General features: G+C 36.1%; 1 protein-coding gene across 8 annotated transcripts; it reads left to right on the top strand.

Annotated features, from left to right (window-relative positions):
- The first annotated feature begins 3,721 nt into the window (after window positions 1–3,721).
- LOC117912861 (GRIP and coiled-coil domain-containing protein 2) lies at window positions 3,722–25,891 on the top strand. 8 transcript variants are annotated; one of them, XM_034827620.1, is made up of 10 exons: window positions 3,722–3,921; window positions 4,381–4,517; window positions 5,159–5,825; window positions 5,963–11,934; window positions 13,385–14,270; window positions 14,378–15,063; window positions 18,084–18,225; window positions 18,335–18,416; window positions 18,508–18,625; window positions 25,590–25,891. In XM_034827620.1, the coding sequence occupies exons 2-9, from the start codon at window positions 4,467–4,469 to the stop codon at window positions 18,608–18,610; spliced, it is 8,589 nt and encodes a 2,862-aa protein (XP_034683511.1). In that variant the 5' UTR covers window positions 3,722–3,921; window positions 4,381–4,466; the 3' UTR covers window positions 18,611–18,625; window positions 25,590–25,891. The 8 variants fall into 8 exon arrangements, with proteins under 8 accessions (XP_034683511.1, XP_034683514.1, XP_034683513.1 ...); XM_034827623.1 differs by lacking the exon at window positions 25,590–25,891 and adding an exon at window positions 25,183–25,567 and having other exon boundaries at window positions 5,159–5,812; window positions 5,974–11,934; XM_034827622.1 differs by lacking the exon at window positions 25,590–25,891 and adding an exon at window positions 25,183–25,567 and having other exon boundaries at window positions 5,159–5,821; window positions 5,974–11,934.
- The last annotated feature ends 223 nt before the right edge of the window (window positions 25,892–26,114 follow it).

The following is a 26,114-nucleotide window of genomic DNA, read 5'->3' as shown; positions in this document are numbered from 1 at the left end:
ATGAAGGATTCTGCTAAACCATTTTGGGCATGAGTATGGGCAACAAGATGCTCAATATTTATCCCTCCAGACATGTCATAGTCAATGAATGTTTGAGAAGTAAATTTGCTAGCATTATTAAGACGTATTATCTTAATTAAATAATCTAGAAATTGTGCTATAATATGATTATTTGTGTAAGAAGTCTAGCAAAGGCAACGTTACGTGTAGAAATGAGACAAACATGTGACCACCTAGTAGAAACATCTATTAAGATCATAAAATAACAGAATAGTCCACATGGTGGATGGATAGACCCACATATGTCCCCATGTATTCTTTTTAAAAAGACTAGTGACTCATATATGTCTTTAGTAAAAGATGGTCTGACTATCAATTTACCTTGTGAGCAGGCAACACATAAGTATTCATTGGGTGAAAGAATCTTCTGGTTCTTTAGTGGATGCCCATGTGAGTGTTTGATTATTCGACACATCATTGAAGACCCTAGGTGATCTAACCTGTCATGCCAAAGGACAAAAACTTTTGGGTCGTTAAACTTCTGGTTCACGACAACATATGATTCAATAGGCTTTATAGTTGTATGATACAACCCAAAGGAGAAAGTCGAGAGTTTTTCCATTATAAGCTTATGGTCAGATATAATGGAAGTAATGTAAAGATATTCTATATTATCTTCATTCATAGTTTCAATATGATATCCATTTCTACGGATATCTTTAAAACTGAACAAATTTCTTTCTTGATTTGCTAGAATATAAAGAGTCATTTATATGGAATCTAGTTCCATTTGGTAACATTATATTTGCTCTTCCAAAGCCTTCAACTAAGTTTGATATGGTACTTGCATTAGCTTTTATTAATGTCAATTTGAGGAAACATATATTATCTCGAAGAATTGTGTGCGTGGTTACACAGTCTGCGAAACATACATCATCCCCATTCATCTTGAGACCAAATAACACTTGGATTTAAGATATAACTAATATTAAAAGAAAACAAGACATAATGTAAATAACAAAAGAAAATCAAATGTAAATATAAGACATAATACTATATTATTTGATATATAAAGTAACATCAATCAATGTTAATTTTCTCATCATTTATTAAATGGTCATTTTTTCATTGGGACCTCCAAAGAAATCAATGTCATAGTAGGTTAGGTCTAATCCATCACCATCGATAAAGTTCATCTCTATTTTTTTTTTCTTTTGCTTTTATTAATGCTTGGTAAAGGTTGACCAAATGTTTGGGCGTACAACAGGTATCCAACCAATGCCCTTTCATACCACATCTATAACAATTATTCTCATGGTTCTTAGGAGGTTTATTTTGTAAACACTTCTCATTTCTTGTTTTGCCTTAGTTTTATTCCACTTCTGGTGGTGCAATAAGGTTTTCATTTTCTAAGAATTATTACTATAAGAACCATGGTATTGAGGATTTCTTCCACGACCATGACCACGACCACACCCTCGTCCACGTCCACGAGTTTGGGACGATATTGCATTCGCTTTAGGGAATGGTTCAGATCTACTTGGACGAGAATGGTGATTTCTTATCAAAAACTCATTATTTTGTTCAACAACAAGAAGACATGAGATTAATTCAAAATATTTTTAAATCTATGCTCTCGATATTGTTGCTACAAGAGCACATTCGAGGCATGAAACGTAGTAAAATTTTTCTCTAACATGTATTTTTCTATGATTTTTTCTCCACATAGCCTTAATTGAGAGTTGATTTTGAAAAGTGCAGAGTTATATTCACTAACAGTTTTAAAATCTTGCAACCTCAGGTGTATCCAATCATATCAAGCTTTTGGGAGAATCACAAATTTCTGGTAGTCATATTTTTCCTTCAAATTACTCCATAAAGTAAAATGGTCCTTTACTGTAAGATACTCTTTTTTTAAACCTTCATGGAGGTGATGGCGAAAGAAAATCAATGCTTTTGAGTGATCCTGCAAGGATGGTTGATTTCCTTCTTTGATCGTAACTCCAAGATTCATTGCATCAAAATATATTTTAGCATCAAGGATCTGAGATAGATAGTTCTTTCCTGAAATGTCAAGTGCCACAAATTCGAGTTTTGTGAGATTTGACATTGTCAAATAACTTCATATATACGACAAAACAATATTATTAGAATCAATTATAATAACTTGATAGCATTGGTATGACTTTGATTATACACAAAATCAAATAATTTGTTTGTAACTTTTAACAATATATAACAAAACAAATCAACAACAATATAAATATGTAAAATTTTATTCTATATAAATAACTTCAAGTTTAAAATACAAGAATTACCTTCAGAGCAATTCGTGTTGATAACGTGTTGTAAAACAAGGATAAATGCAACGCAAATAAAGTAATAGAGATAAAATATATCTTACTTTAACAATATTTATAATGTGAAGAAGGAATCAGAGAAGATAGTTGAGAAAGTTGAGAGAATAAAAGATAGAGAAAATGAGAGAAAGTAAGAAATTTCTTTCTTACTTAAGGATACATATTACAGGGGATGAGAAACCCTTTTATAGGCTTTATAAACGACTTCCATTAATATTCCCATTAATGGATATTAATGAAATTCATAAATAACATTAATGGTTTCTATTAACGAGTATTAATAGAAATTATAACTAATACTTAATTAACATTTATTATAATTAATGTGATAACATTATTAGTAATATTTTAATAACAATAATACATAAATAAATAAAATTTGTTATTAAAAACTAAAAAGAGAAAAATGACTAAAGAAAGGAAATAATTGAAAAGATGAAAAGACAGAATACGAAAAAGGACAAAAGAAAAGTTGTTGTCTTCTCACATTTCTTTGGAAAGTTTATGTCTTCTACTAATTATTTTTTATGTATATTGTAATTGCATTACATACCATACATATTAATATAAATATTATTTAAATGTTTTTAATAATAATTAATTATTTAGAATAATATATCAAATAATAATATTAATAGTAAATAATAGTAATAATAAAAAATAGTCTGATGGAAAGATAAATAATAATACAAAAAATAAGAAAAAGATTGAAGAATTATTTTTTTGTCTTTTTATGACTTATTCGTCCATAAATTTTTGTATTTATTTTAAAAAACAAATTTTAGAAAACAAGTTGCAATTGTTTTAATTATTTTTAAAAATAAAAGGAAAACATGAGCTTGTCAATTTCATGTTTTTTGAAATTTGTTTTTAAAAACTGTTTTTAAGTTACAAAATAAAAAACAAGTTTTAAAAATAAATTTCAGAAAACATAGACCATAATTTCTTAAAAGTCTAAACGTGTGTATTTTAAAAACAATATTATTTTATTATTTTAAATATTATTAAAAAACATAAAAATATTATTTTTCATAGATTCTCGTATAGTATCAAATTGGTACCTATAAAAAAGTATGCTCAATCATGATATGTCATATGCACAATTGGATCCTTGTTGATATGTATTCGATTTATACCATGATCCAATTTTTTTATACTATGATATAATTGGATAATCTAAATTAATTTCACCGTACTCTTTTAATGGCCAAGATTATAAGTTATTGAATAAGTAGGCAATGGATGCCTTAGCATTTTCTCTTCTTTCATATATGATATATCCAACTAGTAGCATATTCCCATAAAAAAAGTGCCATGGGCCGGTGGAAGTGGAACCGAGCCACTTAAACATAGGTGGAGAACCACGACCTCCTGGCTCCGGGGGCTCAATTCAAAACGTAAATGACACTCGATTTCAAACGAAGTTTGCGTTAGATCTAAGAGACATACGCACACAACGTTGTTTTATTGCTCTGAAAGTTGAAACAAGCAACCGACACCACCAACCCTAAACGACGACGTTTTCCCTCCGATCCAACCGTATCATCTCTCTCATTTCCAGGTATGCTTTTCCCTCTCTTTATTCCCGTTCTGCAAATTAATTTCTCAATCTGCTTCGTATTAGGTTTGGATGATTTGGTCGCTCTGAGATTTTCCGTAAATCTATGCCCTCTGTTTGATCGCTGAGAAAGCGTGCCAAACGAAATTCTATTTTCATTTCGGATTTTGGGTTTTTTGTTTTTTGGTACCTGGGGAGGACCAAAAACGTCATTGGAGTTGAGTTTACTTGAATGAATGTTTGGCCTAGTCGAGGCGTGTTCTTCATTTCTGAGAAACCAAAACGAAATAGAGAACGAGTAAGATTCAAAATTTTGAATTTCCTTTTCTTTTTCTTCGCGACGAAGCGGAGGCTTATGCTGAATTAGGTTTTTTATTTAGTTCCTTTTATTTTTAGTTTTATTTCTTATTTTTTATCGTATCTGACAATGTTTTTGGGTTGGATTTTGTGGGCATGTTTAAGAGGGAGGATCTGATGGGGATTGAAGTTCGTGGTTGATTTCTGGAATTATTGTGGGGAACGGAGAAGGAAGAACCCGAGTAGATCGGATGGAAAAGAATAAGAACCGGACCGATCTACTCGCAGCCGGGCGAAAAAAGGTCATTCTCTTTGCTTTGAATTCTGATTTTGCATGGTTCAGAAATGTCCAACATTTGAAATGTTTACTCAAATTCGATGACTGACAGAACAGACAAAAAGAAAAAGGAAAGAATTCTATGCTGTTATTTTACTAAGGAAATGAAAAATATTTAAAAACTTAGCCGAATAAGTGCATAATAGTTGAACTGGCGATCCACCTGATTGAAATAGAATACTTTAATTTAATTCCCTTATCTTTATTATCTTTGGTTTTTTTCCCAGAAACCAAGCAGTTGATTTGGTTTTCTCTGTTTATTTTTATTTCCTTTTTCATTTGTTATACTCTTTGGTTTGATTTAAATTGGGTGCTATAACTCTTCATTTGCTTGTTAAAGAAGCAGGAAAATAAAGCAAATCGTGGGTCTTATGTTTTCAAATTTGTTTGGATTTTTAAATTGAAGAATTTGACCTGGAATATAGTTGTTTCAGGCTCAGTTTTATTGTGTTTCCTATTTCTTGCATCCTGAATCTTAAGAAGAAATAATAAGATAAAAATGAAAAAACTTTCAACTCTTTTCTTTTCCTCACTTTATCAGTAAACAAATGGATTAGATGAGGGCAACTGGAATGTAGTTTGATATGTTTACTTTTCTATTATCAGTTACAGCAATTTCGCCAAAAGAAGGATGGTAAAGGCAGTAGCAGTCAGGCAAAATCCTCAAATAAGTCTGGTAAATCTAGGCAGCATGAGGCTGATGCTAATACAGTGCCTGCTACTGTTAATCCAAAGGCGTCACAGCAAGTTTCTGATGGGGAAATCGGATTGCAGCATCTTGATTCTGATGTGGAGTTTATTGATTCATCAGTGTCGCATTCTATAGAGAACTCAATGGCCCCTGATATTGATGCGGAAGCCATTGATCCACCTTCAATGCCCCTTTCACCCAAGATGGGCAAAGTTGAAAAGTTTTCGACTGATTATACTGAGTTGCCACTGGAGGGTTCAGGGGTTGGTGAAAATGATGTTGATTCCTCTGTTTCAAACAAAGGGGAAAGTATCCCAATAGCTAATCCTGAAGTGGCTATAGTTGGGTCTTTGGGAGATTCTGAAATGGCAGTTTCTGGAGGAGAATCTATACATGCCAATATGCGAGAACCTGTTGATGTTTTGGCTCCACCAGCTTCAGTTGATGATGCTAGGGAACAGCTTCTGGATACTGTTGGAACATGGAGCCCAAGGTTGGAAGAGGAGAGAGAGTTATTGTCTTCACAAGAAGAATTTCCTGATTTGTCCTTGATACCAAGGCAAGATCAGGTAACAGATGTAGGTTGTGCTCTTCTTCTCTTGATAATTTTTTTCTTTACATATTTTTTACCCTCTACATTTTAGTGAAACAAGAGGGTCAGTTTAAGAAAACTGCTGTTTGAATTTGATGTATAATTAGATCTCATTGTTGCTGGGTAGGGGCAATGCAGGAAGCTGAGAGTCTGGGTTCGAAGCAGTTGGACAGAAGCAGTGAGATAGAGATTGAAGGAGGTGTAAAGCTTGCTTTGTCTGAGCTCAGGGGAAGTGTAGAAACTCTTGCAAGGGAAGCCTCAGAAGTAACTGTTATGGAAGAAGCAACCCATGAAGAAGAGCAAAGTGGTGATGCAGATGATGTTTCTGCTTCTGCTGGTGCACCCGATGAGGTTGAAGATAAAGAAATTCACAGGAGAGATAAGGTTCCTGTTTCTGGTCAGGCTATCCCTGAAGTTGATGATTCTCTGACTATTAGTTCTGAAGTGACAAATCAGCAGAGAGCAGATGTAGATGTCAGCTCATCAAATGAAGAAGAAATGGAAATGCTATCCAGGTCTGGTGATACGGGAAGTAACTGGAAAGAAAGAGCTCAACCAGGTGCAAAAGGTAGAAAGAGTGATGAGGTATATCAACAGGAAGGTTTACCTGAAGGGTCTTTTGTATCAGAGGACAAAAGCCATGAAAGGCCTCTTGAAACCAAAATATTGAGTTTACCCAGAGGATGGACAGTATTTCCTGATGCAGATATAAGCTCAGTTAGCCTCTCACAGCTTGCAGAGTTGGTAAAGGCACTCAATGAGGATGAATTCAGGTTTCTGCTCAAATCAAGAGATTCTGCATCTAATGCACAAGTAGGGAATATTGATAGCTTGACTGTACCAGAATCCGGCTTGTCAGATGTTTTGGTGAGACTTAAAGAACAACTGTATCTTACAGATTTTGCAAAAGAACTGCACCTTTGTGAACAAACTGAGATGCAAATGGACTTCTGTCAACGTAATTATCAGTTAGTTAATGAAATATCCATGCTCAATGCTTCACTTAGTGAAGTTCGAGAGAGGAATAAAAGTATTTCCACAGAGCTTGAACAGCGTAGCTCTGAACTTCAGGTCATTTTGCGTGATAAGGAAGAGCTCCAAAACCAATTAAATACTACAACAAGAGAGATTAAGGAATTCTATTCTCGATTTGATGAGTTGCAGATTAAGCTGGAAAGGTCTCAGATGGAGTTGTCAAGCCTGACAATGGAGTTAGCTGATTCCAAGGATTTGGTTGCTGCTCTGGAGGTGGAAAATAAAACCTTAAATGGGAATCTGGCTTCAGTGATGGAGGGCAGGAAGAAAATTGAGGAGGAAAAGGAGTTTTTTCTCTATGAGAATGAGAAATTGCATACTGACCTAGCTAGCTGCAATGGTTTATTGGCAAATATTCAGGTGGAAAAGGCGGACTTAGAAAGGAGTCTTGCTTCTGCAGCAGAGCAAAGCAAGAAGCTTGAGGAGGAAAGGGAGTATTTTGTCCATGAAAATGAGAAACTTCTGGCAGAGTTAGGCGAGAGTAAAGCTTTGGTTGCAGCACTACAGGTGGAAATTACTGATTTAGATGGAAGTTTATCATTAGCCAGAGAGGAGAGGATGAAGCTTGAGGAGCAAAAGGAGTTTTCTGTCCATGAGAATGAGAAACTCTCAGCAGAATTGGCTGACTGCAACTCTCTAATTGCAGCTTTACAAGCTGAAAATGCCAACTTGAATACAAGTCGTGCACTGGAAATGGAGGAGAGAAAGAAGCTTGAGGAGGACCAGGTGTCTTTAGCCCATGAGAATGAGAGACTTTCAGCTGAGCTTCTTGTTCATCAGGAGCAATTATCTACTGAACATGGCACATGCATGCAGCTTGAGCTTGACCTAAAAGAAGCAACCATGCGCCTTGAACAACTCACTGAGGAAAATAGCTTTCTCAACAACAATCTGGATATACATAAAGCTAAGATAAGCGAGATTGATCACAGTCAAGTCCAACTAATTTCTCTAGCTGCGGATGCTGGGTATCAGTGTGAAAGTTCTGGTATACCAATCAGGGCCCGTCAGCATGCATCTGATGCTGCAGGTTCTCGCCAAATTCCTGGCAAGCAAGATCATGAAGTTTTCTCTCTGTTGGAGAGACCCTTATTTGGTGACCTTGGGGAATTGCCAGAGCTTCAGCAGCAGAAATGTGATGTCTATGACGATTCCTTTGGGTTCATGGTCTTGAAGAGACACTTGCAGGAGGTGGAGAGAATAATCCGGGAACTTGAAGGGGCTGTTGAAGAGATGCACTCTCACTCAGTATCCTTGAGTAGTTCAGGTGCAAAATTTGCTGCTTCTGGGGTGTCAAAATTGATTCAGGCCTTTGAGTCAAAAGGTCATCTTGATGATGATGAGGTAGAAGAAATACATTCAACTGAAGATCAATCACCTGCAGATTCGTATATATTTGCAAAAGAACAAGGAGGAATTCTGAAGGCAGTGCTTAAGGAGTTGAGCCTGGATGTTGAGAATGCTTGCGAACTCTTCAAGAGTGAGCGAGATGGTAAAAAAATTGCTAATGACACATGCAAGGAGCTGAACATTCAATATGAAGCATTGAAGGAACATAGTAACAGTTTGGAAGCAATGAACATTGAGCTCGAGGTTCTCTGTGAAGCTATGAAGCAACATGGATGTGATGTTGAAGCCAGGAAGAGTGAGCTTGAGGTTCTGTATGAAGCCTTGAAGCAACAAGACATCAGCCTTAAAACTGAGAACACTGAGCTTGGTAAAAAGCTGACTGAATATCAATCAAGAATCAATGAATTGGAGGGTCAGTTGTATGATATACAGCAGAGTTCAGATGAGATGGCTTCCACGATGTATAATCAAGTAGAAAATCTGCAGAAAGAAGTGACTGAGAATGAATTGATGCTCAGGCAAGAATGGAATTCTACCATTGCTCAGATTGTTGAGGAAGTTGGGAAGCTTGATGCAACTGCTGGGAGATTCTTCACCTCTGCCATCTCATCTGGCCCTCATGATGGCTTCGGTATTTGTGATATTGTTGCTAGTTCCATTAATGCTGCTACCAAAGTGATTGAGGATCTGCAGGAGAAACTTGAAGCTACTCTTGCAGACCATGAAGCAATCTGTAGTTCATACAAGGAAGTGAATGAGAAGTTCAATGAATTGCATGGGAAGAATGAAGTGGCTATTGATACATTGCATAAGATTTATGATGACCTTAGTAAACTTGTAAATGATTCACATGGATATGTGGAAGAAAGTGAAATCAACGTACAATATAAAAAACTACTTGATCCCATCAATCCCAGTAGCTATGAGACCCTCATAGAACAGCTAAGCATTCTTTTGGTTGAGAGATCGCAGCTTGAGTCAGTAAGCAACAGACTCAGTTCGGAGTTGATGAGCAGAATGAAAGAAATAGAGGAACTGAACAAAAAAGGAGGTGATTTGAATGCCATTCTTAAGTTGGTTGAAAATATTGAGGGTGTTGTCAAGCTGGAAGACATGGAAATTGACTCAGATATACCACCTGTTTCACGTCTGGAGATTTTGGTCCCTATTGTTGTTCAGAAATGCAAGGAGGCTGATGAGCAGGTGAGCTTTTCTCGAGAAGAGTTTGGATCCAAGGTGATTGAAGTGAGTGACTTGCAGGGTAATGTAAATGAGTTAAATTTATTGAATCTTCAGCAGAAAAATGAAATCCTTGTTCTCAAGGAAAGCTTGAGAAAGGCAGAGGAGGCACTTGTTGCTGCTCGTTCTGAATTGCAGGAGAAGGTAACTGAACTTGAGCAGTCTGAGCAGCGGGTATCTTCTGTTAGAGAAAAGCTCAGTATTGCTGTTGCCAAAGGTAAAGGTCTGATTGTGCAGCGAGAGACTCTCAAGCAGTCCCTTGCAGAGATGTCCAATGAATTAGAGAGATGCTCACAGGAGTTACAGTCTAAAGATGCCAGACTACATGAGGTTGAAATGAAACTGAAGACTTATTCAGAGGCAGGTGAGCGTGTGGAAGCCCTGGAATCTGAGCTTTCATATATTCGCAACTCAGCAACTGCATTGAGAGAGTCATTCCTTCTGAAAGATTCTGTACTTCAGAGAATAGAAGAGATCTTGGAAGACCTAGAGTTGCCAGAGCATTTTCATTCCAGAGATATAATTGAAAAGATTGATTGGTTAGCAAGGTCAGTTACTGGGAACTCTTTGCCTATGACTGATTGGGATCAGAAAAGTTCAGTGGGAGGGTCATACTCTGATGCTGGTTTTGTGGTTATGGATGCCTGGAAAGATGATGTGCAGGCAAGCTCAAATCCAAGTGATGATTTGAAAAGAAAATATGAGGAGCTTCAAGGTAAATTTTATGGTTTGGCTGAACAAAACGAAATGCTGGAACAATCCTTAATGGAAAGGAACAACATAATACAGAGATGGGAAGAGGTTTTGGACAAGATCAGTATTCCTTCACTGTTGCGGTCCATGGAGCCAGAAGATAGGATTGAATGGTTGGGAAGTGCACTTTCAGAGGCTCATCATGATAGGGATTCTCTCCAGCAGAAGATTGACAACCTCGAAACCTATTGTGGATCGCTAACGTCTGATCTGGAAGCGTTGCAGAGAAGGAAATCTGAGCTTGAAGCAGCTCTCCAAGCGGCCATCCATGAGAAAGAGAATCTTTTTGATAGGTTGGAGACTCTGACCTGTGAGCATGAAAAAGTTTCAGAGAATGCAGTCAAATTTAAACTTGAGAATGATAAGCTGCAGAATGAAGCAACTGATCTGCAGGAGAAATTGGTTGAGAAGCTTGGAAATGAGGAGCACATTCGCAGGATCGAAGATGATATAAGAAGATTGCAAGATTTAGTTAGTAATGTCTTGCAGGACCCTGGTTCAAAAGAATTGGTTTCTGGTGGCAGTGGTATTGAGTGCTTGGAAGAATTGCTAAGGAAGCTTATAGAGAATCACACTAGACTTTCCTTGGGGAAAACTGTGCTTAGGGATGGGATTGATGAATGCCATACCGAAAATGCTGATACATCTAGTGATGAACCAAGAGTCATAGATGCACCAGATACCAAGGATCTAGATGTGGTGGCTCTGAAGAAAGAACTGGAGGAGGCTTTGGGTGATCTGACTGAAGCGAAGTCGGAGAGAGATAGGTATATGGAGAAGATGCAATCTTTGCTGTGTGAAGTTGAAGCATTGGATCAGAAAAGGGAGGAGGCGCAAGTTCTACTTGATCAGGAGGAGCAGAAGTCAGCTTCTTTGAGAGAGAAGTTAAATGTTGCAGTTAGAAAAGGGAAGTCCTTGGTGCAACATCGGGATAGTTTGAAACAAGCTGTTGAAGAGATGAATACCAAGGTGGAACACTTGAAATCTGAGATTGAACTTCGTGATAATGCTCTTGCAGAGTATGAACAGAAGATCAAGTACTTATCCACCTACCCAGAAAGGGTAGAAGCCCTAGAATCTGAGATTTTGTTATTGAGAAATCATTTGACAGAAGCTGAGGGCTATTTGCAGGAGAAAGGACATACTTTGAGTGTAATTTTGAACACTTTAGGTGACATTAATGTGGGTGTCGAATTTAGTGTGAATGATCCTGTTGACAAGTTGGGGCGAATTGGGAAACTATGTCATGATTTACATGCAGCTGTTGCTTCTTCAGAACATGAGTCTAAGAAATCTAAAAGAGCAGCGGAACTGCTCCTTGCAGAACTGAATGAAGTTCAAGAAAGAAATGACGCACTCCAAGATGAGCTAGCTAAAACTTGCAGTGAACTTTCTAAACTCTCCAAGGAAAGGGATGAAGCAGAAGCTTCCAAACTTGAAGCACTTTCAAGTCTCAAAAAACTAACCACTGTTCACTCTGAGGAAAGAAAGAACCAATTTTCTGCATTCATGGTGTTAAAATCTGATGTAGAGCGTCTCAGAGAGAGCTTCTTTGATATTGACATTTTAATAGCTGATGTTTTCTCCAAGAACTTGGAATATTTTCACAGTCTGAAAGCTGGCATGGAATCATGTCTGAAACCAAGAGATGCTACTGATGTGGTTGGTGTGCCTCTCATCAGTTCACCTGGAGGCATTATTTCAAAAAGTTCAGAAAATAAGGTATTATTATCATTGTCATTATCATCCTTGTTGTTGCTACTGTTGTTATTATTAATTGTACTCTCATGGGTTGCTCTCTTTCTCCTGCACTCTCCCCTTTATTTATTTTTAACTTGTTTTCTTTCATGTCTAAACATATCTGGGTTCTTCATGAAACACATTGAAGCATTTTTCCACTGTGGCCCCAACAGTTTGCTAGCATGCAACTTTATAATATATTTCTATTTTCCTAGCCGTCAAAGGTGGTGGTTTAGTTGACTCTTACAGTCCTTTTAGCTTATAATTTCCCATCTTGTGTAAAAACTTGCATATGCACATAAGTATGACTACCAGTTGACAACCCCAAGGACTTTTGGAAGCTTTCATGGATGGCAATCTTTGGGTTGGAATTATTTTAAAAAATAGCTAAAGAAATAACAACAGAATTTGGATTGGACTTAGAATGTGGTATAGTATAAAACAGAACCACTTATTTATGTGGTTGCACTCCAAATTAATTTAGTTTGGAGTCTGTCCAAACTAGAATTCCTTGAGAAAATGTGCAGTTAAGAAAATTTGGACATGCCATCATTGAAAGTTGGGAAAATTTCATTCTTGTGGAACTAAATCATTATTATTTTTTTCCATTTCATATGAGAAAAAGAATTGTTTCTTCCACTACCATTCTTGTATTCTAGTCCCATGTTACATGCATCCAAGTAAAAGTGAAATGAAATGGAAGTGATGTAGTAGTTATCTTCTCTACCTTTTGTCAGGAGTTGACAAAGGAAAGGTGGATAAACAGGCAAGCTCAAATATAAAGTTGTAGTATCTAATAGAATGAGATAACCATGCAAAGACAATATGTGATTTCATTAAGAGCGAATCTCTTTATGAAGTATTGGAAAAATCTATTTATTTTCACACAGCTAAAGTCACTTGGCTACACCCTGCACCCCACCATAACATCTAGCTGTATAGAGTTATAACTTGGGATTTTTGAAAAGACTCAATTTTTTTTTGCACCAAATAATTGCAGTACACTCAGAAGAAACTAGAAAAGCTAATTATCTATCAAAAAAAAAAAAAAAAAAAAAGAAACTAGAAAAGCTAACAGTTTTAGTTCATGAGAAAACTGAGGAAAAGAAAATAATTTCAATGATTCAATATTTGATTGCTTGTGCAAGACATCTTGAAGGGCTAAACTGTAATCCATACTTTAAAATTGTAGTTGTGTATTTGTTTGAAAGGAAGTCTGGCTTCTATTTGCAATTCATCAAAAATAAGTTCTGTGTTGCCTTGAGTTTATAATTTCTACTAGTACAAAATGACAGTTGGTGTGTGACACTCTGGGCGTTTATTATTTTCTCTTAGGATGTGCCTTTTTTATTTTTTTTTATTTTTTATACCTTAGTAACACTTCATATAGAAATCCATGTATTACTTATTATTTTAGTTCTTCTAATCTCAGTTTCCTGTCCAGAACTTCCAGGCTGCAGATTGGTTCTCAGACTCTGAGGTAAAAGATCATTTTGATGAACATTTTATAGTTGAAAGTTGTAGCTTTATTGGGCAGCAGGTGCAAGAATGTTCAAAAGAAATTGGTTCCCTTAGAGAAAAATTACACAGACATTCAATTTCATTACATGAAGCAGCTCAAAGTCTATCTGCACTAATGGGTGTTATTCATGGAGATATGATTTCACAAAGGGAGTCATTTGAATTCATGAAGAGAGAACTTTCACGTTTAGAGTCAATGGAAGAAGAAAAAGATATGGAACTTGTTGCCATGAGGAGAAACCAGGGCTTGCTTTTTGAATCATGTACTGCTTCAATTATGGCAATTGAAAATAGGAAGGCCCAACTGGGTGGAAATGGTGTAGTTGCTCGGGATCTGGGTATTAACTTGTCTAGTGATGAAGGAAATTCTTTTGGTGGGAACGCCCTTTTCTCCTCCGAGGAAGGTATTAAAACTGTGGCAGAGAGATTATTATTAGCAGTGAAGGATTTTGCCAGTATGCAAACCGAGATTCTAGATGATAGCCAAAAGGACATGAAAGCTAGAATAGCAGACTTGCAGACAGAGCTACAGGAGAAGGACATCCAAAAAGAGAGGATCTGTATGGAGCTTGTAAGTCAAATTAGGCAAGCTGAAGCTACTGCACTGGGCTACTCAACAGATCTTCAATCTGCAAATACTCAGGTACATGATTTGGAGAAGCAGGTGGAAGTGATGGAGAAAGAAAGGAATGCACTGGAGCAGAGAATAAAAGATCTTCAAGATGGGGAAGCTGCCTCAAAAGAGTTACAGGAGAAGGTCAGATCACTGGCTGATGTGGTAGCCGCAAAAGAGCAAGGTCAGTTTTGTCAAGTTTGAATCTGTTCCTGTGTAATTGCTACAATCTAAAATTGATCTGGATAAATAATATGTATGTGCACTAAATTTAAATCTTTATCATCACAGAAATCGAAGCCCTGATGCAAGCGCTTGATGAGGAGGAGGCCCAGATGGAAGACTTGACAAACAAGATTGAGGAATTGGGAAAAGAAGTGCAACAAAAGAAAAAAGATTTACAGAACCTTGAAGCTTCTCGTGGAAAGGCTTTGAAAAAGCTTTCTGTCACTGTGAGCAAGTTTGATGAGCTTCACCATCTGTCTGGAAGCCTCCTTGCTGAGGTTGAAAAGCTTCAGTCACAATTGCAGGATCGGGATGTAGAGATCTCTTTCTTAAGGCAGGAGGTCACTAGATGCACAAATGATGTTCTTGTTTCATCACAGATGAACAGCAAGAGAAATTCGGAGGAGATTAATGAGTTGTTGACATGCTTGGACCCACTTATTTCCCCGGCCCAATTACATGATGTGCTTCATGATGATAAGAAGAGTATTGGTGTTCATGAATACAAAGAGATACTGAAGAGGCAAATTGCATCTATTGTATCTGAATTGGAGGATCTACGGGCAGTGGCTCAAAGCAAGGACGCATTGTTGCAAGCAGAAAGGAGTAAAGTAGAAGAGTTATTACGGAAAGGAGAAACTCTTGAAAATTCTTTACGTGAGAAGGAATCTCAATTGACTTTGCTTCAAGATGTGGGGGATTCTGGACAGACAACTAGTATGAGCTCTGAAATTGTCGAAGTTAAACCAGTGGTAAGTCCTGTGATATTTTTATTGCTTTGACACTGAATTATAGCTCTTATATTGAAATAATGGTTTCTAGTGAGTGAAAATTAGACACCAGGGTATCTACTCATGCACATGCAATCATATATGTTGGAATCGAAATTTGATATGAACAGAAAAATGCCTTTCTGTCTGCTTCTTGCCATCATAGATCTGCTCTTTGTATGTCTGTTGAGTATTTGTTGATGCTAAGTGTTTTAATTAGTATAGTTCCACCTCATCTTTTTCAGTAGGGAAGTGTGTTATTATTAACAATAGACAAAAAGGACAGAACTTTCAGTAAAATGAAAATGAAGAAAAAAACAAACACAAAGCTCCATCCTTATGCTAAATGCATCCTCTCTCAAGGATCTTTACAAATAGAATCCCCCACAAAAAAGGACAAGGGATCTAGCTCCCCTTGTTGCCAAAGAATTTGCCGATCTAGCCCCTCTATTTGCCAAAGTATTTGCCTTCTGGTTACTCAATCTAGGTCTTCATAAAAGAAATACTTCAGTGAGTTGAAAAAGGTGGAAAATACTCTTCATCAAATGGGCATACTAGAAGAAATACTTTATCGAGTTGACATAGGTAGAAAATACTCTTCATCAAATGGTTATACCTAGTAGGCATATTATTCCCTGTAGAACCCAGAAGCTGATTACTCTCGAATCCGCTTCCACTATCATGTCCTGAGATGCTGAGGAATGGACTTCTTTGAGGCCTTAAAGAAGGGCTAGGATTTTAACTTCAATAGTCATTCCATCCACCCTGACTTGGAGAATTCTTAAATAACATGGCTTAGAAAGATTGCTTCCTTGTAAAAGCTCAGTGGCATACTTAGACTGATTCAAAAACCAAGCATTGTTGGTACGTTTGATCGAGACACCAAGGAAATAGTGTATAGGCCAAAGGTCATTCATAGCATTGCCGTCAAACGACTGTTAACGAGAGTCTTGGAAGAAGCTGCTCTGATAACTCCTTGATTACCTAACTGGCTCGGCTGACTGACAATGGGAGGTCTCCTCTGACTTCCCTAGCAGCTGTTTTTTCCCAGTGCTAAAATTAGTGGTTAAATATGTTGTGTGAGGTTGTTTTTATTTTAGATATTTTCCAAATGTTACTAAGATTGTAATTGCCCTTCAAGTCTCAATTCTTTTTCGAGGCTTTTTTTTCACCATTATAGCTATTCTAATGAGTTTTGTCTTCTTCTCTTAGTTGTCTTGGCTGCTGTTACTCTTCCTTGAGATACATTTTTTTTTTTTGATAGGAAACGACAAAGGAATATATTGATAAAAAGGAAGTACAAGAGAAGGATGAGGAATCCTCCCACCAAAGAAAAACAAAACTACAAGGAATCAAATATAAGAAAATACAAAGAAAAAACAAGCAAACTCTCTAGTTAGACCAACCCATTGGGCTTACACACCACTAACCAATCAAGTTGTAACACTCTTCCTTGAGATATATGGAACCTAGACTTTAAGACTTTCAATGCAAAGGTGGTGAAGCTAAAGAGAAAGGAAAGAAGAGAAATGATAGTAATCATAATGTTTATGGTTGTATGTTGATATGTGTGAATGCATATGCAAATACTGAAAAGAAACATTTTCAAATGTGAAATGGAACATTTTGTTTTGGCAAAATTATGGTGAAGCATGATATATAAAATTATGAAAGTTGAAATTACAACAGTTGAGTGATACACAACAATTTGTTAGCATGAATGTGCATCGTGCCTTTAATATTTATACACAAGCAAATACAAGCATGAAAACTTGGAACGGAACTAACATATATATATATATATATATGTAAGATAAGCTGTAAAATTTTACACTAGAGTACCTAATGTGGAGCACTATACTGGAAATCAGATCATATCTTGATTTTTATATTTGAATTGTTTTATTGTTTCACTATGCTTAATTTATGTTTTTATTTTTTAAAGTTAATCATAGGAATTCAACTTCTACCCCCCAACCAAAAAATGGAAAAATAAATGGTTTTTTGTCCATGGATGTAACATCATAGTAGAACACTATTACATCCTAGGTTATATCTTTATAAATAATAATTTTATTTGTCTATCATATTATTCAACTGTCTTACCTAAATGAAACTCTTCATTATAGAAAAAAACGAATAAATGAGTGGAGAAAATTTGGATTACTCCATGGAATGATGCTTTGGCCATAGATGATGTTTAACCTAGTAAATAAAGCTAAACTGTTTTAGTGAATGATGTTTGGATTAATATGCATTTTATTACTAACAAAATTAGAGCTTAACTTTTCATATTTATTGCATATGATATTTTGTGTCATTTGCTCTTTTATGGAACATGCAAATGGATTAAAAAGGAACAGTAGGATTCTTTTTAATTAGAGAAGGTTATTTCCCTTTCCTTCTTACTCTTTGACCTTATGGCCATGGGTAAACCCAATAGAAAAATGGATTTGATGAAAAATATAAAGTTACTTCTTTTGATGGTTTGAAACTTAGATATTCAATTTGAAAATGAAAGGACAACTTCTAGACTTTTGGTTTAGATTCAGATTGTGTACAAGTATGTATCATTCCTAAACTTGCTGAGAAATATAAAGTTGTTTTGATGAGAAATATAAAGTTACTTCTCTTTATGGTTTGAAACTTAGATATTCAATTTGAAAATAAAATGATAGCGTCTAGACTTTTGGTTTAGCTTCAGATTGTGTATGAGTGTGTATCATTCCTAAACTTGCTGATAAATTCTGATCAAAACTTTGGAAGCCTGATGATCTGGAGGATGTTGTTTATTTTAGACATCAATCCTAATGTACCTATGGCCTGTCAGTATCATGCTATACATGATGGTACATGCTGGTATGTGTCAAAATGGCTAGGGTATGCATTGTTATGTGCACACAGACTGTGTCTCTGTACTGCTTTTTTCTGATATAATATGCATAATTTTTTGTCTACACTGGTCATTCTATTAGCAACTAATTAACAATTATCTGATGCAGATAAGCAAATGGGCAGCACCTGGGTCATCCATTGCACCTCAAGTCCGCAGTTTACGCAAAGGCAATAATGATCAAGTAGCTATTGCTATAGATATGGATCCTGGCAGTAGTAATAGGTTAGAAGATGAAGATGATGATAAAGGTAAGCTAGGTTGCTTTTTTGTTCATTTTCAATTTTATTGTGAGATAATGCTTCAAAAAAAATGTATCTAAATTTTCCCTTCATTTTGTTCTTTCTTCCTTTACCTTAGTTCATGGTTTCAAGTCACTCACCACATCGAGAATAGTCCCAAGATTTACAAGACCTGTTACCGACATGATTGATGGCCTGTGGTAGGCACCATTCTTTCTTTGCTTATTTGTTTATGAGAATTATCCAATTTTGTAATGGGGTTGAGATAATATTGTTTATGAAATGTGCCAGGGTTTCTTGTGATCGGGCATTAATGCGTCAACCTGCTTTACGGCTTGGTATCATAATCTATTGGGCTGTAATGCATGCACTTCTTGCAACATTTGTAGTTTGAGTAGCCACCAAACTGGTTAGTGATCTTCTCTTTATTCTATGCATTTGCTTTTTGCCCAATGAATACTCTATAGCTATCTTGACTTGTGATTAATAATAATAGTAATCTACTCTAGAAAGAAATAATAATATAGTCGAGAAACAAAAATAATAGTAATATAGTCTAGAAAGAAATAATAATATAGTTTAGAAATAAAATAATGTAGTATGGAAAGATTCAATCTCCAAAAGCAAATAATTTAGGGCCTTGCATTTTTGTCTTATTTTTTCTGGATATTTTCATTAGTTTTTAGGAAGAATGATAATGACATCTCAAAAGTGCTACATTTCTACCATTCCTGATAGTATTTGCAATATCCTTAGAAAAATGCCATGTCAAATGACATTATCTTATAAAAAATGTCCCACTCTAGCTACAGAAAATTTATTAGTCTTTTAAAAAAACTATGAACATATCTAGTATTTTAAACTCTCCATAATTTTCCAAATAATGCATACCAAATTGAATATTCTTGTGGGAACACCTGTGTGTGTTTGTGTATTCCTTGTTGCAACTCCTAAGCTTTTTTCTTAGTATTGAGCGATTTGGAGGATGGACAGAAAGGGATCTTTTTCTACTAGATCATACTACTCATCTAGTCTTTGATGGCAATTCTGCCATGTTTCTTGCTAAACTGATTTGGTATCCTAGAGTCTGCCACAAGTCTTTGTGTATGTCTGCACATGCGTGAAGCTTCTTGGGAAACAATTTTGACCATAGACCAACTCATGAATGTTGTGCATTTGTATCTGGGTGCCTAGGCTGAAGAGCCAATGCGGCGCCCGAGATTTTTGGCTCTGGTGCCAAAGCGACCCAGAGTGGCCTCCCCAGGATTCGAACTCAAGACTAAGGTCTTTGTGGTTGCCCTCCTGGTACCATCTGGGCTATAGCTCAGATGGTACCAGGAGGACAACCACAAAGACTTTAGTCTTAAGTTCGAATCCTGGGGACGTCACTCTGGGCGCCGCATTGGCTCTTCAGCCTAGGCACCAGAGGCAAAAATCGGGTCGCTTTGGCACTGATACAAATGGTGGCAACACCCAAATGTTGCAAAAAAGGCCGACGTTTTTGTTGGTACATTTGTGTCTCGGTGCCTAGGCTGAAGAGCCAATGCGGCGCCCGAGATTTTTGGCTCTGGTGCCAAAGCGACTCAGAGTGGCCTCCCCAGGATTTGAACTCAAGACTAAAGTCTTTGTGGTTGCCCTCCTGGTACCATCTGGGCGGATTCGAACTCAAGACTAAGGTCTTTTTGGTTGCCCTCCTGGTACCATCTGCCCAGATGGTACCAGGAGGGCAACCACAAAGACCATAGTCTTGAGTTTGAATCCTTGGGAGGCCACTCTGGGTCGCTTTGGCACCAGAGCCAAAAATCTCGGGCGCCGCATTGGCTCTTCAGCCTAGGCACCGAGATACAAATGTACCAACAATGAAGAGAGTTTGGAACTTGGTCACTGAGTCCTTTTGTGTGTGTGTGTGTGGGATGCTGCTTGGGAAAAAAGTTGACCTTAGATGTTGCTTCTGTAATAATGATTTAGAATTTGTAGCCCACAACCTTATTCATTGCAAATGGACCATTGGCCTATGGCTATGGGCTTCTCTCTTTGGTGTGGATTGGGTGTTTCCTCACTTGGTTATAAATGACCTCCTTAGCTGGCACAATTCTTTTGTTGGAACCAAGCAAAGATTGTTTGGACGCTGTGGTTTCATTGTGTATCTTTTGGGTTATATTAGGAGAGTACAATAGGAGAAGATTTTAAGGATTGAAAGGGTCTTGCATGAAATTGGAAGATGTGGTCCTCGAGACTATTTTGGTGGTCAAGTAGGTGTATGGGCTTTCATTTGTTGCCCTTTTTGGACTTTGTAGACAGCGTAGCAATTGGTTAGAAGAACACTGTTGTAAGAATTTTAAGTGCATTTCTATATATTGTGTTTACATGAGATGTTTCCCTTCTTTTTAATCATACTGATCTATTTTCTATCTAATAAAAAAAGCCACCAGTGTGCTCTTTGAAAGCATCAATGATAATTTTCAGTCCCTGTCCCTAGCTTTGTAATACCATTTAACATCCCACGCTAAGCCCATCTAGTAGTAAATGTGGCCACCACCAATGAAGCAGCCCCTGCAGGTTTTTTTGCTGCTGTCCTAACCGAACCATCTTTTCCTCTACATTACCGAGCCTTGCAGCATTAGAGCTGCTTAATCTACAATCATGGAACTTGATGGTGGACAGCCCTAGGGAGGTTGTCTACCATCAAATAGGTGGGGTAAGACTTGAATAGTTTAGGATTTAAGGGGTGGAACTATGATTAAAGGTTGTGGCAATGGGGGAAAATAAAATAGAAAATAGATGATAAAGGATACGAAAGAAGAGAAATAGAATCTTTGAATTGCAGTAAGGTTTTCTAGGAGTCACCAAGAAGAAAAATGATAGTGTCTTACCATTGGAAATTGCTAGATATGCATAAAATTGGTATTATTTGTCATTCAAAACATCATGTAACCTTATTTATAGGCTTTAGAAAACCTTAAAGACTAAATAAACTATAGAAAGAGAAACCTATGTTTTAGAACCTATGTTTTAGAACAACTACATTTTTCCTAAAGCTATTGAATATTCTAGATATGGGAACTAAACAAAAAAATAGAACTTTTTCTATAGAATTAGGAGCTTAAAAATTTATAGAAACTCAGTTTTTTTTTAATAAAAAAGCATTCTAGATTCTAAAAGGGGTTCAAATAAATTTTTTTAGAAGTACTGAAAATAGAAAATTTAAAAATGTAGAATTTTATTTTTAAGGATAAATTTTCAAAAAAAAAAACATTGCAAATTGTAAATGAGACTCAAAGAACCAACTATTCGCTAATTGTGACTCCAAAGAATTTAAATTAGCAAAATGTTACTTTTCTTCCTTTTTGGGGTAGATGTTGGAGGACTCAACTCCATCTATTCCCCCTAAGAAACTTTACCTTAGCTTTAGTGATTTTCTATGGTCCATTGAAATCCTCGGCAATGCCTTCCATCTTGGCTTTTTTGGTTGCCTCATCCAAATCCACTTTCACATTTTCTTATATAGTACGCAATCTAGATTGAATTTATTTTCCACCCTCTTTATAGTCATCTGTTTTCCACCCTCCTTATAATTTGCTTTGGGATTCTCAAGTATAATAACTGTCTGATCAATCAATGAATTGATGCCAGCTTTCCTTTAGGTTTATGCTGTCAACATTTGAATCCATAATGTATATCAGGCTCTAACACCCCCCTCATATCTGCCCTATTCCTACCATGGGAAGCACATACAACATTAGCTGCCAGGATTTGGACTCATAATGTATATATCATGCTCTCTTCTGTGTGGTGCACCCTATACCCTTTGTGGGAGGCACAAACAACATTAGCTACAGGCAAATCACATTTTTTTTGGTGTGATATTAGACAAATAAACAGATGGGGGAGAACTTTAACTTGAGACTTCTGGTTAACCAGCGTTCTGATGCTATGTTGAGTTACCAACTTTCTGAAAAGTTTTAAGTTGTTGGGATTTAGACCCACATTGAATATCATGTTCTAACAGACATTACTTTTTGGTATCCAATCCCCATCACTAGGAGTTGGTATGTGAACTGTAAGTACATATTCCTTTCCTTTCCTTTGGACCATCTCATTGTTGCTCTTGGTTGCCACCAGAATGAAATATGCCAACTTTTTACTATTATTCATAAGACTAAAATATTTCAGATGCTTACACATGATATAGTTAAAAGATCTTTTGGAAGCTTTAAGGACTCTTTAAACTTCCCAAGAATCAGAATAGATGCCCTGACAAGATTTCAACCTCATCAAGTAAATTATCTTGTGTAAGAATATGTCCATTAACACCTGCTAAGGCATTGGAGTGCTCTAAAATCGGTCCCTTTAGTTCTTTATTTTCAATAGAATTTCTAGCATTCTCTTGTAAGGCTTGAACCATTACTTAGCTACTTTGAAAGCTCCACAAACCTCAGTCACGCCAGGTGTTCATCCTGCATCCTCTATTGCAAACATGCTACTTGTGGTCCCAAGACAATCGTCAAATTCACCATCCAACCCTTTAGCATTATTGCAATATTTCCTGATCCAGTTGAAGTGTGAGTTGATAACAGTGCATTTGGTAGTTTATAAGAAATCACATTACTAACTTCAATCATCAGCTGTTACATCTCTAGGCAATGTTTTGGGGCAGATTCAACTAACTTTTCCATTATCAATGCATCATAGATAATCTCTTCCTCCTTAGTCTCAAGTTGAATTGCTTCTCAACGAGAGTATTCATGGTTTTTTGTCTCCAAGGTTGCTGGGTTGTTCATTCCAAAAGTCTAGACCTTTGCTTGAACACAATACAGCATAATAAGCATGCTGCCACACTTGAAACACAATGATGATGTATCAACCTTTTCTTCTCCAAAGCTCATGTGAATTTGACCACTCTTGACAATTGACATCTCTATTAGTGCCTTATATTTTTGGAGAAAACATGCTAGGGTGCAAGAATTTTTCATAATTGGTTAGGGGAATATATGCTTTCATCCTCAATTTCATCTCATTCCATGTGTCGATAAGCTGTTGGCCAGTTCTTCAAAGCTAATCCTTGATTTTATGCCACCATAAGTGTGCTGCTCCTTTTAATTTTGCATTCACAAAACAAACTTTCCCATTTTCGGGCCTATCATGCCACTCTAACAAATCTTCCATGGACCTACAAGCCAATTTTGGACTCGATTTCCAAAAGATTTCAGAAACTTCAAGGTGTATTTCCATGTCCTGTAGTCATGGATTAGTGCTTGAAGCTTTTGAATCTCTTTATATCCATGCCTTAATGGATTCCTCCCCTTGTGCTCTTTGCCTGACTCCCTGTGAGAAAATTGCTCTGTTCCTCATGTGAATTGATTTTTCACATTGATGGCTCACACTTTTATCTCTAATGGATTGTTTTTCTTGCCTCCTTTCCCATAGTTTTACGCACTCATCAGGCTTGTTATTCAATTTCTGCTGACTCTTGTTGTGATTGTTGTCTGCATAAAAATTCATCCAAACACATTAAAATAGGATTTTGATTAGTGGAAGTATTTTTGGAACCCATGCTTGGGTGAATTGATCCACTCCTTTATTGGATGCTCCTTCAAGCCAAGAACTTATGATCTGGTACTAAAACTGATGTAGGACATCTCTAGGCTAGTTGTCTATATAATCAAATAGGTGGGCTAGGACTTCACTAGTTTAGGATTTAAGGAGAGATTGTAATTGGAGGTCGAAGTAGTGAAGGGTAAAAAACAGAAGATAGAGGAAGGGTAGAGGAGGAGATAAAATGAATCCTTGGAATTTCACTAAGGATTTTTTGGAGTTTCACCTAGAAGAAAAACAATGGAGTTTCACCATCTATAATTACAAGATATGCATAAAAAATTGGTATCATTCAATCACTTATCCTTGGTTACATCAAGTAGCCTTGTTTATAGGCTTTGGAAAACCTCAGAAACTTAGGCCGTGTTTGGTTCCCGGAAAGCTCTAAGAAAAGAAAAATAAATGCTAAGGAAAATGATTTTATCATGTTTGGTTTCATCATGAAATATATGAAAGAAATAAAATATAATTGAAATTACTTAAAAGTGTATATATTTTTAAATTATTTAATTTTTACATGGAAGAAGAACAATAATTAAAATGAGATTGAAGTAGCATATAAAAATAATTTATTGATTTTAAATCTATTTTTTATTTTCCTTCACTTCTTTTTTTCCTTTTACTTTTCCTCTTTATTTTCTTTTCCTTGCATTTTCCCTCAAATTTTTCGGGAACCAAATTAGAACTGTTAATTTTTTCCTATAATTGTTAATTCTTTCAAATAAAGAAATTAAAACATAAATGACAACTTAAAAGTTTATAGAAACTTCTTGTAATAAGAATTTTTAATATAAAGGCTTTCTAGATTATAGTGTTTTCAAATAAGAATTTTTAGATAATAGAAAGTTTATAAATATAGAAATTTTTTTAGGAGAAATTTTCAATAAAAGAAACTTCCCAAATCCTAACGGAGACTTAAATAACCAACTACTTGTCAATAATGACTAGTAAATTTTCCTTTTCTTCCTTTCTTGAGTTGATCTTCAGTACTGAAGAATAACTCCAACTAATCCAATGATCTTCTGACTGGTGAGCATTCTTAGGATTATCCAAACTATTGTCATTAAACCATGTCAGCACTATTGTTTTGGATGCCAACGAAATTTCTAACAGAAATCTCAAGAACAAGAGAAGGATTAAGTTAATTCCCTTGAAATGCTGCATACTAGAGTGGTTTCATGGATAGTCATGTTTTGGTTGAGACTGCAATTTCTTTCATTAGACATGGTTACCCTATTAGTTTTTTTTTTTTTTTTTTAATTAAGAAAACATTAAAAAAAAAAAAAACCCAGAAGACATAGCATTTCTTCTGCACAGACTGGTGTGCTGAGCCACTCTTACATATGCAACTCATGGTTTTCCTGATTGCAGGTTATCATCGGGTTTGAAAGCAAGATGGGCCTCTGATTGCAACTATGATTTTGCCCCCGCATTGGGGCATCAAGCTCATCCCCTGTAACCATTGATGTCATTTGTTCTAGATATTCCAGATTGATTTATTATTTTGCTCAACCAGGCTACTGTGATTTCCCATTTTTATCTCCATGAATCTCAGATTGCTTGGTTGCATACAGTAATAAGAAAAAAAGGCCTGTTACCATTATAGAGGACATAGATTAAGTGCATTTGTTAATTGGAACTAAACCAGAGGTTGTAAGTCACTCCTCTTGTTGTTAAAGGCTTCCCTATAGTCTAAAAGGATGTTCTTTTTCCCCTTAATACACACTGGTAGCAATGCAGTACCTTTTTGTAGCTTTATGCAGCCTTCATATTTGCAGGTTCGCTTTCAAATGGATGTATGATCACATGGGTGATGTGGAAAGGACGATTTTGCCCTCATGTTTGATAAGGTGATGTCAGAATTATGAGAGGAGGCACATGGGATATTTATTTTTCTTTCGCAATTGCTGGGAATGGAGTTGAGTTGGGATTCTTTTTATACTTCATTTTAAATAAAGATGAAGCCAAGTGCAAAGATAAACTCCAGGAATGGTGTCACTGCCTTTGTGATTTTGATTTTTTGGTTATGTGAAATACAAAGTGACGTTTCTACCTTTCCTCTATTTCATTCATTTTGATATCTCTCTGTGGAAGATTATTTGGTACATAAATGGCTTTACTTTCAAAATGATAATGGTATATATTGGGCATTGGGTATTTTTAATGAATAAAATGCTTTTATTTTTTAAAGATTAAAAATTTTTTTTTTAACATTTCCTAAAAATTAATTACTGATTTGCTTAATGAATTTTCTTCCTTCATCATTAAGATGAAATTATGCGTTTTATTTCTTATATGAGCCA

Source organism: Vitis riparia, chromosome 4, assembly GCF_004353265.1.
Source record: "Vitis riparia cultivar Riparia Gloire de Montpellier isolate 1030 chromosome 4, EGFV_Vit.rip_1.0, whole genome shotgun sequence".
NCBI classification, from domain to species: domain Eukaryota; kingdom Viridiplantae; phylum Streptophyta; class Magnoliopsida; order Vitales; family Vitaceae; genus Vitis; species Vitis riparia.
This window is presented reverse-complemented; position numbering and strand designations above follow the sequence as displayed.

Coding starts and splice junctions, on each gene's coding strand:
- LOC117912861 (XM_034827620.1), top strand. CDS start 4,467: ATGGAAAAGAATAAGAACCGGACCGATCTACTCGCAGCCGGGCGAAAA. Junction 4,518..5,158: donor TCGCAGCCGGGCGAAAAAAG/GTCATTCTCTTT, acceptor TTCTATTATCAG/TTACAGCAATTTCGCCAAAA. Junction 5,826..5,962: donor AGATCAGGTAACAGATGTAG/GTTGTGCTCTTC, acceptor GTTGCTGGGTAG/GGGCAATGCAGGAAGCTGAG.